Here is a 15,920-nt window from a genome sequence, read left to right as displayed (position 1 = left end):
TTGTCTGGAAAGCTTACCGTTTGTAATTAGTAGTAAGGCTGGCTGTTACACTAGTAACTTGCATGCCCGTATTCAGCATCACACCTGCACATATGTCAGCAGCCGTTGCTATAGCTCCCCCGTGGACGAAACTGTGTAGTCATATGGAAAAATTCAAACAAAATTTATCCCCTGCTCAAGCATTCACACAATATTTCATGGTGTGTTCTTTTGATTAAAGCCACAAATTCAACTTGATGCATTTGAGATGAATAATAACCATTTATATCATTTTCATGCTATTAATTTCATAGACTCTCCAGTTTTAACTTAATGTTTGTATATATGAAGGGTTTGTTTGCAAAAACCGATGTCCATTTTTTAAGATTTTGAAGTACGATCTCTGTCAAAAAGTACAAAATAATACCTTTTAAATGATATATTGATCACTACATATAAAGGTATATTTTTGAAGTTATGGTCAAAAGAAGCAAAAATTTTCTTATTATTCTCTTTATTTTTCTTGAACTTTAATCGCAAATATCTCCATTTGGCAAATATGGACTTATCGGTTTTTGCAAACAAACTCTTCATATATATATATATATATATATATAAGTTTTTAATTCTTCATGGACATAAGTTTCCTTCTTTTTTTTCTGTGCAGACTTCTCCTGTGTGCTCAAGACTATCCACTGTCCCTGTCCTAAGCAATAATCCAGTGATGTAAAAAGGAGGATTATGTAATTACGGATTGTTATTTTCACCTGTATAATTGTTGGTTAACACAGATGTATGATAATTACACGCGTATTTTCTAAATTGTATTAATAGTCCATTTTAAACTCTTATGTGCCATGGTGGAAACCCCCTGTGTGCCACGTTATTCTGAGACACAAAAGTAGCCATGCTTTGAGAAAGAATTCTGCTTTTCCAATTCGTATAACTTCTACAAATTTCTGTTAAAGGTAGGGGATACCTTTTACAGACCTCCCAAAATGCAGCAAAACATTAAATATGAACCTCAGGGGACTTGTTTAGGCCACTGCTGAGAAATTTGGAAGTCAACAGTTATCTACAATTTGAATAATGCACAAAACTCAACTACTCAGTAGTTCTGTGTGTCAGCCACACTTAAGCCTTTTTGTTGCAGTCTTCTGTATTTTTTTATCTATAAACACAACATCTAAAAGTATAAGAGCTGATATAGAGTGTGTGGCAAGAATGTATATAGAAATGTTTGTAAGTTTTGATGAACTTTATTCACAAAATATACATGATGGACACACATGCAGTGCATGGGTCTGCAAAGGTAGCCTAGTAATGTACTGGAATTTACGGTGAGCCCCGAAAAAATTTCAATTCAAAATTTAACGGTCAATAAAAATGTACTAAATGTCACCTTCCACTTTCAATACTTTATGGGAGTTTCTAAAATGATACTCTCTTCAACATACCACTGTATTTATACAACTCTTCATTTGAGGCGTGCAAATGGGATTAGGCATGCAAATGGGATTCCCTACCTTTAAGGTTGACATAATAGTCAGCAAAGTTACAGAGGAATGCCAAACTTTGCTTCGATATAAATTGTATGACAAATCTATTCTCAGTTTGTCTTTAGAATGACCAGTTGCTACATTACTGTAAAGGCATGACTTTTGCACATAAAACCGTGACAGAAACTTACAATGTACACGCAAATCTAGTCGGGATCACCGCTTGATAGTCAATCACCACTTAGAATGCAAGCCGTATGTGAGAGGAACAAAAGCGCAAGAAACGCTTTCACTGTACCGTGGGATTAGCGATTTATCAATCGGTTTTGGCGGCTTTGTTTGTTGAGCAGAATATGCGAAGTTGGCACGGCGTCGACTGAGTCGGACGTGCGAACGTGGCACATAAAGAGTTAACTGTTACAAGGTTGTGAGTACATGTATTGTAATCTTTATATTCTTATTGTAAACTGAGTTTTTAAACCTTTGAGCTGCTATTAAATCTTACAGTCAACACATCACACCAATTCAATTCAATTAAAGACTTGGAGTAAACTCCTGGAATTATGTCAATTGTACAATGTACAAGTTTATCTTACATGACAGGGGCATCTCAAAGAAAAAAATCACGACAGTCAAAACCTAGGAAGTATTTCTCCTCAAAATTCAGGCTTTCCTTTCAGCAAAATACTACCCAAAAAAAAAAAAAAAAAAAAGATCCTGAGGTAGGCTCTTCGTGAACTCCTTACATACAATGTATCTGTCCCCAACTTTTTGGAATATTCCAGAGGTGGACATGGAACTCCAACATTTGTGGACTCTGATCTACATGTTTAATTTTAGTTTGAAACTTGAATAGCAACACAACACCAACATCTCAGATGCATCCCCGACAAAAAGTGTGGTTGCAAGCGTAAGAAAAGATCACAAAGTTAGAATTAAACATAAATTTTGACACTTGGGACAGACAGCAGACCAAATAAAGACAAACAATGGGCAAATGCCTGCTTTGGGCATTCCACAGTCCCATCTTCTCCTCTGGATGGTGGGGTAATAGACAGCCAGCATGCTTTTAGGGATAAAGCATTGCTGTACTTGGCCATAACTCAAAAAAAAAAAAAAAAATGATGACCAGGTTGTATACTTTACTCTGTCCATACTAAGATAAATCTAACACATCTTGGCCTAATATATGACTGCATAATATAATTGTGAAATTCTTTTCTCTTGCTGTTATGATGCAAAACATGCACCTACTATATGAGAAGCACAACTCAAAAGATCACTTGCACATCGAAGTCGAGTATCATCATTATCACCATCATCATCATTCTTTAAATCTCACCCTGGTGGACCCTCTGCTTTGGGCCCAAACTGCATGATGCATACTAGCTTCTCCTCCTCCTCACTGAAGAAGAGGGCATACTCGAAGACTGCGCCGACTTCGGGGTGACTCAGAGTAAACAAACCAGCATTCCGCTCCCTGCCCACGGAGGTGCGGAGCAGTTTCCACCCTTCCTCCCCCACCAGCCTGGCAGTGTACTGATTGTACAAGTCTCTTGAAGCTTCAGTCCAGCCTGGCAGGTCTTCCTCTGAAAAACTTTGAACCTTGGACATTTCAGCACAGGAAGAGCTCTGCATAAACACATTCAAGGGAGATGAAAAATGATCATTACATAAAGTTTGTGTTTTGACCAATTGATGAATACTTAATAATATCAGTGGTCAATAACTGGTGTGTGTGTGTGGGGAGGGGGGTGAGGGGGGGGGGGAAGCAGTGGATGGGATGGTGTATATAACATCCATTGTTTACAAGTTAAAATTGAAACAGCACATGACCATCATTTAATGTAAATGACTGACAATGTTAGACTTTTAACAAGATTTCTAGAAATTTGGCACAGAAAAAAAAAAAAAGATACAACCATTATATACTTGTTGAAGTACTGATCTTTCAGTTTCATATTGAAGAAGTGCATGGGGGAGAGCTGTGGGCCCTGAGGGAGTCAAGGGTTAATCACACCCGACCCTCTCGCTGTCTCTCCAACCTCCCCCTCTCAAACGGAAAGAATCTCTGGGTGGATCCTTAAAGGCAAAATTTACCATTTGCAGATGAAACAAAAACCCATCTTAATTAGTGCTTCAAAATATTCATTCTAAAATGTGAGTTAGTAATAGAAACAACCAATGTAAAAATTTGAATCAGCATAATTGATGTTAAGTAATTCTTAAAGTGGGAAAATGTGAACGATAGTTAAGAAAAAAAAAATGTTTTCAGACTACCACCATCTACAGTTATGGTTTAATGAGAAAAATTGTGATACCTCCTTATATTTTATGCTTTATTGCACAAATTTTATATTATAGGATGTTTTGTGAATACAACTGGCCTACACATATGCATCAAATGTGATATCTTCAACATTTTTTAAATCACTGCTCCCAAAGGTAAACAGAACCTTTGAAATACCCCAAGTTTTGTTTTTCTGTGTGTGTGTGCCATTTTTATTTATTTTTTTAAACCAAAGTTGGGGAGCTGCATCAACTCCCCCCCCCCCCCCCCCACCAAGTTCTGCAACCTCTGCATGATTGCAAAGACAGTACTAAAAGTAAATACTAAGCTGGTTAGGTATCTTGGCCCCCTTAACCATTGAGGACGATCGAGTCCTAAATACTCGCGTATGTGTCTATGTAACTGCGACCAGCCCAAACGAGTATACATACCAACACTGTGTGAAGGAGCACCCCAGGGTAGTGTCTATAGGAAATGTGTGAAAATCAGTCCGTCCGCCTCCTTAACGAATTAAAATCTTTCTCATATTTCACTCAATTACTAGGAACACTGCTAGCTCTTATAGACATTTTTAGGCCAAATTGTGATATTGGTCCCCTCTCGTTCTGTATGTGCGTCTCCACTACACACGTATGTGCAAAGTCTATGGAGGATTAACTATACACAGCCCAGTCGCTGTAAGTAGCGACAGGTAATCGCACAGCGTATTAACAGCGTCTGGTCGGGCTAAATGGAGGATGAAAGAAGTCCCTGGCTATGACAAAATGAATGGCAGTGAATGGAGTGGGGACCTATCATGCAATAATGCCCATTTTTATTGGGATTCTCATACATCTCGGACTTCTCTACAGCGACACTCAACCAACAGGGTTCAGAGTATCATAGTTAAAAGTCTCTTGGACCAATGGTCAAGCGGTATCTGTCTCTGATCATGGTGGGCTTCTTATCTAACGTTGGGGCATGTATATGGTCAGCCCCCCGTTTCTTAAGAAGCCCACCGTGAAGAGACAGATACCATCCGTCTACTGTCTAGGTAGGATTCTCGGGTGCACGTCACGAGACCGACACCCACGAGTCTTACAGCCCACAAGTTATACAGCTCACAAGTAATACGTGTACATCCCACGAGTCATACAGCTCACAAGTCATACAGCCCACCAGTTATACAGCCCACGAGTTCGACACTGAGTAAGTAAAGCCCACGAGTTCGACATCAAGTAAAATAAGCCCAGGAGTTATACGGCTCACGAGACCGACACTACGCACAAAAGGCTCATGAGACCGACAGTAAGCAATCAAAGCCCACGAGACCGACACTACACTTAAAAGGTCCACGAGACCGGCGTTACGCATACAAGGCTCACGAGACCGACATTACGCAAAAGAGGTTCACGAGACCAACATTAAGCAAAGAAGGCCCACGAGACCGACAGGATGAACAGCGCCACCTATAGACCAATAAATTGTATAGGGTGTCCTGATAATAGCATAGGAAGATATGAGAGATGGAAAAGAAGAGTTGCCATCTCCGGCAGGGTGTAACCCCATCAGTTGCCCCCCCCCCCCCCCCCCCCCCCCGAAATGATCAGGATCTTTAATTGTGTTTGCATCCATGGGTGTTTGTTTGTGAAAAAATGAAGAAAGTACATGTACAGTAAAAGTGTGTAACAGATCTTGCCACAGTAAACCTGCGAGGGTGTTGAATTAGTATTGATTAACAAAAAAAAAAAATAAAAAAATATTCATTCTAAAATGTGAGTTAGTAATAGAAACAACCAATGTAAAAATTTGAATCAGCATAATTGATGTTAAGTAATTCTTAAAGTGGGAAAATGTGAACGATAGTTAAGAAAAAAAAAAATGTTTTCAGACTACCACCATCTACAGTTATGGTTTAATGAGAAAAATTGTGATACCTCCTTATATTTTATGCTTTATTGCACAAATTTTATATTATAGGATGTTTTGTGAATACAACTGGCCTACACATATGCATCAAATGTGATATCTTCAACATTTTTTAAATCACTGCTCCCAAAGGTAAACAGAACCTTTGAAATACCCCAAGTTTTGTTTTTCTGTGTGTGTGTGCCATTTTTATTTATTTTTTTAAACCAAAGTTGGGGAGCTGCATCAACTCCCCCCCCCCCCCCCCCCACCAAGTTCTGCAACCTCTGCATGATTGCAAAGACAGTACTAAAAGTAAATACTAAGCTGGTTAGGTATCTTGGCCCCCTTAACCATTGAGGACGATCGAGTCCTAAATACTCGCGTATGTGTCTATGTAACTGCGACCAGCCCAAACGAGTATACATACCAACACTGTGTGAAGGAGCACCCCAGGGTAGTGTCTATAGGAAATGTGTGAAAATCAGTCCGTCCGCCTCCTTAACGAATTAAAATCTTTCTCATATTTCACTCAATTACTAGGAACACTGCTAGCTCTTATAGACATTTTTAGGCCAAATTGTGATATTGGTCCCCTCTCGTTCTGTATGTGCGTCTCCACTACACACGTATGTGCAAAGTCTATGGAGGATTAACTATACACAGCCCAGTCGCTGTAAGTAGCGACAGGTAATCGCACAGCGTATTAACAGCGTCTGGTCGGGCTAAATGGAGGATGAAAGAAGTCCCTGGCTATGACAAAATGAATGGCAGTGAATGGAGTGGGGACCTATCATGCAATAATGCCCATTTTTATTGGGATTCTCATACATCTCGGACTTCTCTACAGCGACACTCAACCAACAGGGTTCAGAGTATCATAGTTAAAAGTCTCTTGGACCAATGGTCAAGCGGTATCTGTCTCTGATCATGGTGGGCTTCTTATCTAACGTTGGGGCATGTATATGGTCAGCCCCCCGTTTCTTAAGAAGCCCACCGTGAAGAGACAGATACCATCCGTCTACTGTCTAGGTAGGATTCTCGGGTGCACGTCACGAGACCGACACCCACGAGTCTTACAGCCCACAAGTTATACAGCTCACAAGTAATACGTGTACATCCCACGAGTCATACAGCTCACAAGTCATACAGCCCACCAGTTATACAGCCCACGAGTTCGACACTGAGTAAGTAAAGCCCACGAGTTCGACATCAAGTAAAATAAGCCCAGGAGTTATACGGCTCACGAGACCGACACTACGCACAAAAGGCTCATGAGACCGACAGTAAGCAATCAAAGCCCACGAGACCGACACTACACTTAAAAGGTCCACGAGACCGGCGTTACGCATACAAGGCTCACGAGACCGACATTACGCAAAAGAGGTTCACGAGACCAACATTAAGCAAAGAAGGCCCACGAGACCGACAGGATGAACAGCGCCACCTATAGACCAATAAATTGTATAGGGTGTCCTGATAATAGCATAGGAAGATATGAGAGATGGAAAAGAAGAGTTGCCATCTCCGGCAGGGTGTAACCCCATCAGTTGCCCCCCCCCCCCCCCCCCCCCCCCGAAATGATCAGGATCTTTAATTGTGTTTGCATCCATGGGTGTTTGTTTGTGAAAAAATGAAGAAAGTACATGTACAGTAAAAGTGTGTAACAGATCTTGCCACAGTAAACCTGCGAGGGTGTTGAATTAGTATTGATTAACAAAAAAAAAAAATAATAACGTAATCGTCTATTAAGGTACCGTAAGGGATTCGGGAAAAATTAGTTGCATCCAGGAAAACAGCTATTGTATTTCACGAAAAAAAATGTACTGTTTGGAGGAGAATAACACAAGCAACAAATTGAGGTGAATCCCTGCGATATAAAACGTTTTAATCAGTAGCATTACACTATAGTTACAGAGAAAATTACAAATAGATCTTACTGCAAAACTTCCAAGCAGGAGGGTAGAATATCTAAAATAGAATAAGTACAAAAATGTAACTAGTGAATCGGGAAAGAGAAGCGGTAAAAATTATATCCTGTCCATCTTCTAGCTAAAACCTGGGAAAGCCTATTTAGAATAGCGCGACGGCATTATTAAAGCTCTAAAATTAATCAATACATTGTTCTTGCCCTCTTTTTAATTCATTTGTGGTTTTTTTTTTTTGTCTCTTTTTTTTTTTGGGGGGGGGGATGAAGAATAATACTACATGTAATTCTTCTAATTTTTTTTTTTTTTTTTTTGGGGGGGGGGGCATGAAGAATACAATTCTATTTTTCTACTTGATAACAATGTTGCTCCCTGACACATTTGCCCCCCCCCCCCCCCCCGAAGTATGTAGAAATACATGTTTGATGTCGTTCATAATTATGTAAATGGTCACCATCTTTCAATTGATAGCGTGACGAAATTACAACCGCCAGTATGTTATTTTTCCGTTCATGGAACACCCTGTACAGGTGATTGACATGGCGCTGTTTATTCTGTCGGTCTCGTGGGCCTTCTTTGCCTACTGTCGGTCTCGTGGGCTTTCTTTGCTTAGTGTCGGTCTCGTGAGCCTTAATTTAGCTTAGTGTCGGTCTCGTGGGCCTTTTTTGCCTACTGTCGGTCTCGTGGGCTTTCTTTGCTTAGTGTCGGTCTCATGAGCCTTTATTGCTTAGTGTCGGTCTCATGGGCTATGTTTGCTTGGTGTCGGTCTCATGAGCCTTTTGTGCGTAGTGTCGAACTCGTGGGCTGTATGACTCCTGAGCCGTATAACTCGTGGGCTGTATGACTCATGGACCTATTATTGATGTTGGTCTCGTGGACCGTATGACTCGTGGGTGTCGGTCTCGTGGGATGCCCCCGGATTCTCGTGGCCTACTCTATGTAAATTTACAATGGAAGTCTAGCATGTTTACCAAACTTGTCCGAAGCAAAGCTGTGTGTGAGCATGAGGGCCTAGTAGTTGTTACACGTGTTTAGGGGTCTAGGTCCGTGGTAGCCCGACCAGACGCTGTTAATACGCTACGCGAATACAGCGTCTGACCAACGAGCGGGCACCTACAAAGTGGGGAACCACAACACAACTACAAAACTTATGAAAATTTATAGGGTCCTACGTTCTTTATAAACAATGTACACGTTACCAAACGTTACTCACCTTAAGTGCATGCTTGTATTACAGAAGGTTCGTAAGTCCATTGAGAGCCCTCGTGATAAGTCCGTGGAACCAAAAAATGATACTTTCTGGCGGATTCCCTAACACCGTCAGGGTTCATCGTTGCAGAATTCAAAATGGCGCCTTGATCTCTGCGGAAATCTTTTGCGTGCGTGCGATGCGCTGCTTGAGTGTTGGTGTAGCAGCACGGTCGACAGCGCGACCTTTTGAAAGGGCATTCAGATCATGTGACCTCCCGGATATTGGAAATGGCCTGGCGTGAAAGACGATGTACCGTTCGTGAACCGTTCACACATGCTGCATATAACCATCATTTTAGGTAAGTTATCAAATCTAAATTTCAATATTCATAGCATAGATATGAAGTCTCATTATCATTTTGTTCGTCAGATGAGTTTGAAGTGACAAAAAAATGATCTAAAGTATCAAAATTCAATCCGATCGCATGCTATCGTTGGACCCTCTTCGTGTTTGGAGCTTCGTTGGTACAGCCCTGTCGCGCTACGTATGTACAGCGGCGACTGGGCTGTGTATAGTTAGGTCCGTGGTGTAAGGACACCTGAAATTAACGTTACAATAATGAATGGCAAAATAAGCTGAATCAATTTGAGCTGGTGACTGACGTATACCTATAGCATATGAACGGCAGTCAAGTTGGCACAAACCTTCAGCATAAAGGACTGAGCTTGGCCGACAGCAACTCCGGAAATTCTTATCAGCTTCTTCCCTTGAGCTCCTGCTGCAAGAGTCACGCTGCCAGCGACTCCTAGAGCAATAATCCCGGGACCCCGCCTGCACGACGAATGCGTGTAAAACCGTCTGGCCCTGCTGGTTCCTTCCACCACTCCCCTCTTGCTCGTAGAGAACGTAGAAAGCTTACTCAATCTCGTGGAAGCTAATTGAGAGTTCCAGCACAGCGAAATGCTTTGTTGGGTCGATGTCAACGTTCTTGTGTGTCGCAGCACGGTTTGTACACCAGTAAAGGTCATTATTTGGACAATTATTAATTTTCCTCTACCAGAGACGAGTCAAATGTGCCGGACTACAATAAAATTTCGCAATCCGCACAAGCAGAAGGGCTAGCTGCTATGCTAGGGTCATACGTGCGCGGCCCGGCTGGAGCTGTACGTACGTACGTCAGTGCCGCCGTATATTGCGCCATCTACCGGCCGACTTCAGTTTGTGCGGGCGCTTGGAAGCAAATTACCAGAGTTGGCATTGATATTGTATAGAATAATAATGCTTTCTGGCATATTTTAGACGTTTCAGCATCTTACATTATGCTAGGCATAATTTGGCTCTTTTTAGCATAATTCTAGAATAATTTCTACAGAAAGGAAATCGCAAGGAGTTTTGTGTACTGCAGTACCTCTTTTTGGTTGGTTTGTTAGTTTGTGCGCTAATTTTTGAGGAAATTGACAATAAAAAGTCAAGAAAACGTTTTTTTTTTTTTTTTTTTTGTGCGGTTTTGTTTGGGCGATTGAGCGCCATGTGGCTAATAGGAGCGTAGAATTTGAGGTCCTTTAGTTATTTATTTATTTATTTATTTATTTTTGCTTGCTTGTCAGCAGTTGATTAGGCACTATAATCCATATGAAAAAGGTAGGGCAATTGGGCACCACAATGCAAATGGGAACCATGTTAGTGCGATTGGGAACCATAATGCGACTGGGCATCACAATCATTGTTATTGTAGTGTTTTGTTTTGTTTTTTCTTGTCAGCCGATCGGGCATTTTGTCACCAAAAATAAAAACATATGTAAAGACTTTTTTTTTTCGCTTGTCAGCTGATGAGGTACCATATTAGTTGGCACATAAGGTAACATAATTCCATGGCAATTTAGCATTCCCCGCCGCTTCAAGCACAATCACGGGTCACACCGACTGCTTGGAAGTCGCTCTTTGGGATGTTTTGAGGACTGTAAGATGGTCTGGACGATTTGGCTCTAATCTGCCGAGCTTGAATTTTCTGACCTGGCGTCCGTTTCATGAAGTCATCACATAAAAGACTACGTTAGTCTTTACATAGGCCTGATAAGAACAAATCTTTAGTATGGCCAAATTCGCTCATTTTTAGCTATGTGTAGAAGTAAAATTCATTTCATGAAGTCTCAGAAATGTGTCTTATGAGCGAAAAGATCCTCATTAGACTTTCACGAAACAGTTCTCAGTCGATCTTTTGTCATCATTTTTCTTAATCAGGACAACCTTTTTGTTGCCTCTGGCCCGAAGGTAGGGGAGACCGGGTCTAGTTGTTACACGGGCAAGTTGTTACACTGTCATTTTCTCTATTATGATCAAAAGATGGCGTTATACAAGTAATATCAAATCAAAACGTATAGCCAACGATCTCTGCATGCGAAATCTGGCGTTGCCTGGACGTCACATGTAGAAGGTAGGTCCAAAAAACACTTTTTTACCTCTCCGAGTAAAATTTTGAAAAATTCGATTTTTCTTTATCACACCAAATCCATTCTTCTCCAGTAAGTGATGAGTATGTGGTTGAAAGAAGCGTGTTTTGGCTGTCTTTTGGTGAAAGTAGCAACACGTGATGTTTGATTGTTTATTGGCCACACGTGTGAAAAGTTTTTGAAAACGCACTGGGTCAAGTTGTTACAACAACTTGACCCGTCTGGAGAATCGAGTGGTGTAACAACTTACCCCATTGCACTTTCAATTGAATTTATGGTTATATATATATATATATATATATATATATATATATATACACACACACACACAAACACACACACACGCACCCAACACACTCATACACCCCAGCATAGGCTAACATGCACACCCAGACAGGTTAATATTAAAGACACCCAGTCGCGAGGATACATGGACATATTTCAGCCGCGGGCGGCAGCACGTAAACTCGCTTCCGAAGTTGCTACGAAGCGAAATTGTGTGCGTGCGCAAGACATCCCTAAAGCAATGTATCGCGCTATAGTATCTCGATTGCTCGCTTGATTGATCTGAGCGCGGGACAGTACGTTTTGTGTAATGTGAATTGAATGTATGGTATACTGTATGTACTGCGTGGTGTTCGCATGAGCTAGCTAGCTGCCTATACTTCGTACGACTATGCCTTCTGTTCATCGCATCGTCGATCGTCGTCACTCGTCAACTATACTGTAATCTATTAATCGTCAGATCAGATCAGACTAGTGAGTGCAGACCACAGATAGGGTGGCCATCATGGACGATGACACATCGTAATGGGTAGCGGATATTACCGCCGAGTTGTCTATTTTGAACGCGGACGATTGGGTCGGAGACCCTGCTGTATCATGTATGGTAGCCCTACTACATATCGACCACCCTTATTGAAACCAACCGCGTATAATTCGCGCACTAAACACTTAGTACGCACTTCTCTGCGCGCAAAGCACATAAAAATGGATTGGCTTTGAATGTAGATGAGGATGGTGTGGGAAAATGCGATAATTCACTGTTCATTAATGGTTTTAATCAAGGACAAAATTTCGAATGAATATTTTCACCGAATCGTAATGACAGCACAATGTAATGTCTATGGAAGTTTCTAAAAGGCTTCTAAAAAGCTTCGTACAACGCGGTGTTCAATACAACTCGGTTTGCGTGCATTGTCAATTCAAAAACAGCGGTCGATCCTAATAACGTGATTTACCGCGGGGAGCTGAAACGAGGCCACGCAAGTTCGTCGGCGATATTTTTGCACTGAAACTTCGAATCAAAAAGAGAACAACGGCATTTGATAGAGCTGGATTTTCTCAGTCACGTAGGTCAAGTTTTTACGTGAATTTCAGTGTTAAATATTCTTATCAAGCAAATAAACATTAGGCGGTCGATTAGTAGTACACTTTTGGTAGGTCCAACCATACTTGCCCTGGCGTGTGTAAATTCAGGACGGGGAAGCGACTGTGCCCGTGCAGGGCCAACGGCCACAGTTGCACTGCACAGTGTACCTGTGGCCATGGAAGGGGGCCGTGCACCAACCGACATACCGTTTCATCATCTTCGGTAAATATGTCTAAAATCTATAAATCTAATCAATAGTAGGGCCTAAACTAGAATCTATTGTTAGATCTATCATCTAACCTAAGTTCCCCTGTTTAACGTTAGAGTTCTACCAGATCTATTGGGTTAGACTACATGTATGATGGAGCTTGCGATAGATCTATTCAATTATTTAAAATTTATTTCATAAATGAGAACTTAGAGAAGTTTTTCGCGGAATTATACACAGAAAAATAGGCCTACTTGTCGATCAAACGCAAAGCCAAAGGCCCTAAAGTTACTGATAGATTAGAAAAAGTCATTCCACTTCAATCATTGAATCATGTAGGTCTAATAGACTTCTAACGTTACTTACACATCATCTGGATCTGGATTCCTTGAAGTTGTTGACTTGGCCAGCTGGGGTTGCTTGATTGGCGTAAGCCGTGGCATTACAATTCCACCGTGCATGCCGTAATACGAATTTGCACATTCTAAATTCCTGCAAAACTGTTCATGCAACTCCATGTCCAGCAAGTGGAAAGCAAATTTTTCATCGGCACGCTGACGCTGAAGCTTCCCCCTCTGCCACTGGTCTCTTTGTACTTGTCCTAAGCATGCTAAGAACACGTCTCTCTGAGTTCTCCACTCGTCGATAGCGTCAAACAAGTAATTTAGATACGTTTCCTCGAGTTGGACGGCTGTTTGATCTCCATTGTGAGGTTTCATTACTAAACCAAAGCCAAGGCTAAGCCGAAACAGTACAGCACTTTTTATTGTAAACAGTACACGCATACCACACACATTATTGATATTGACATACCGGTACCGACGACTTTATATCAGCTTTGTTATGTTACGATCCGGCCCAACGTACTGTACGTATAACACAGCTGACGCAGCAGACTACAATGTGTATTGCACGATGAGATCAAAACAACCTGCCATATGGCCATATGCATTGCAACTTGCTATACATGAAGCTTAGAGTTTTAATATTTCTTCATCAAAGCATATTCATAAATACCAAATATTAAACAAGATAATATATGAATAATTTAGAATATTGTTATATGATATTTTCAGACATTTTAAAATACTATTGCTTAGATTGCTGAAATTGGCACCATAGTGCAAATAAACAGAGACTGGAGCCAGATACACGTACGTACGTACACCACACAGCTCTACTGTTGTGTCGCCGCGACCGGTAGGAGAGACTTTCATGCGCATGGCTGGTTGTGCGGTTTTGTGCGTGCACCCATTCGGCCCCATTCGGTAGGTATTCGGGCGTCCATGTTGAAATTACAGTGGACGGCTCGCACGGCTCTCGTGCCCCACTGGTTTTTCGCTGGTGCGCTGCGTAGCGTCGTGTTCGGCATTCGGTACATACGGGGGTACTATAACGGGGGGAGCAGCTTGTCGTGCTTTTCTACTGAGCTGCGAATCGCCTGCGACGACTGTATGCCTTTAAGAATTACCTAACACGTCAGATCTGCATTACCCGATTTGAGTTGACTTTCTACGGTGTAACAAAGTACCCCATGTGCTGTAACAACCTACCCCAAAATCGGGGAAAGTTGTTACAAAATTTTGTGTTTATTGATTACGTAATATCTTGTTTATATTATCTGGACTTCCAAAGTTTGTACTGTTTTTAAGTAAAGGAGGAAATAAGGTATCCTCAAAGCAAAAATGAAGCCGATTCCTCTTTTCGTTTTTTGTACAGACCTACAAATGTGAAAATTGTAACAACTAGACCCGGTCTCCCCTACTGCATTTACTTTGGCTACTGTCATGACTGTCCATCAACTTTCCACTTCCACTAGTCTGTCCAACATTCCATGTAAGGCCATCACGAAAAAAAAAAAAAAAACGGGGGGGGGGGGGACTCTATGGATTGCGTAGTTTCAGGCCCTGGTAAAGGGTGTATGTCAGGCTTGCTGGTCAAATTTCCTACCTTATATGTGACCCGCCATTCCCGAATAGCGTATAGCGAATAATGAATAGCGATTACCGTATACGTATACCGTATACTTCTATGTGAACCCAACCAAGAAGGGTCAAAGCTCTGCCTCGTTCTTGGTATAGACTCGGCCTACAGGTTTCCCCGTCCAAATTTGCACTTAGTGCATGAAAGACGATGTAGGTCATTCAATCTTGCCATAGTTTAACCAAAAATACAAACTAGTGAATAGTGAAATCACTTCTGAAATGCAGAGTATACCATTCTAAGAGGAATTCAAAGTTTATGAGATGAAAATTGGTTTTGGAATGGCTGAGACATCCAAAAACAAAGTAAAGAAAAAGCGGTCTAATAAAAGGTAGGTTACATCTTTTATTAGGATTGCTCCGTTTTGGATATCTCAGCCATTTCAGAACCAATTTTAACCAAATAAATGCTGAATCCCTTTTGGAATTACATGCTCTTTCACATTTCGAATAGTTTCTCAATATCTCAATATCTCACCTGGAAAATGTTGATAAATTGAAGTTAGGTCTCAACCAAAACTATGATCCCTTTAAATATAGTGATTTACAGCTACAAGTATCCATTTTCTTAGCAACGAATAGAAACTATGGTATATGTTTTTTCGGGGATTTAGAATAAAAAAGAGAAAGATATTTTGACATTGTTCATGACATCTTGTTAATGGGAAGAAACACCAAAATTGCTCTGTAGACAACACGTTTTGTATTGAAGATCTCCGTGGCTTCATACTAGTACTTGATTTTTTTTTTTTTTTTTTTTTTTTTTTTTTTTGCTCGAGACGCCAATGCGTCCAACTTTGGTACACGTGTATGCATGGATTATGCATTATACACAGAAAGTATCTTTTGTGTATTTATTTTGTGACACAATGAGATACTTTATGATATTATTTACACGAATCTAGTGCGAGTGAGCCCCACATAATCGCACACTTCGGCCATTTGTTGCAGTGAATACTAGCCACTTGCGCGCGCATGTGTGTGCGTGCGTGTGTTGTTACGACCAAAATCACTCTGAGAATGATCGCACAAAAGAAACAATCAACTAATGTTCAGGCGGTTTATTAACAGTGATATTGTGGGTACAGACTCGTAGTCGGCTTTCACATCAGTACAATAATGATCAATAGAAA

General features: G+C 41.0%; 1 protein-coding gene across 2 annotated transcripts in view; it reads right to left on the bottom strand.

The window, feature by feature from the left end:
* LOC140238867 (acyl-coenzyme A thioesterase THEM4-like) overlaps window positions 1–9,842 on the bottom strand; it is a 34,719-nt gene extending 24,877 nt beyond the window's left edge. For both annotated transcript variants that reach the window (XM_072318765.1, XM_072318764.1), the window contains exons 1-3: window positions 9,480–9,842; window positions 2,821–3,110; window positions 18–131 (exon numbers count right to left, since the gene is read on the bottom strand). In XM_072318765.1, the coding sequence (XP_072174866.1) occupies window positions 18–131; window positions 2,821–3,110; window positions 9,480–9,803 (728 nt within the window). In that variant the 5' untranslated portion in view covers window positions 9,804–9,842. The remainder of the gene's footprint in view (window positions 1–17; window positions 132–2,820; window positions 3,111–9,479) is intronic.
* Window positions 9,843–15,920: the final 6,078 nt, after the last annotated feature.

Source organism: Diadema setosum, chromosome 15 (genome assembly GCF_964275005.1).
Source record: "Diadema setosum chromosome 15, eeDiaSeto1, whole genome shotgun sequence".
In the NCBI taxonomy this organism is placed as follows: domain Eukaryota; kingdom Metazoa; phylum Echinodermata; class Echinoidea; order Diadematoida; family Diadematidae; genus Diadema; species Diadema setosum.
This window is presented reverse-complemented; position numbering and strand designations above follow the sequence as displayed.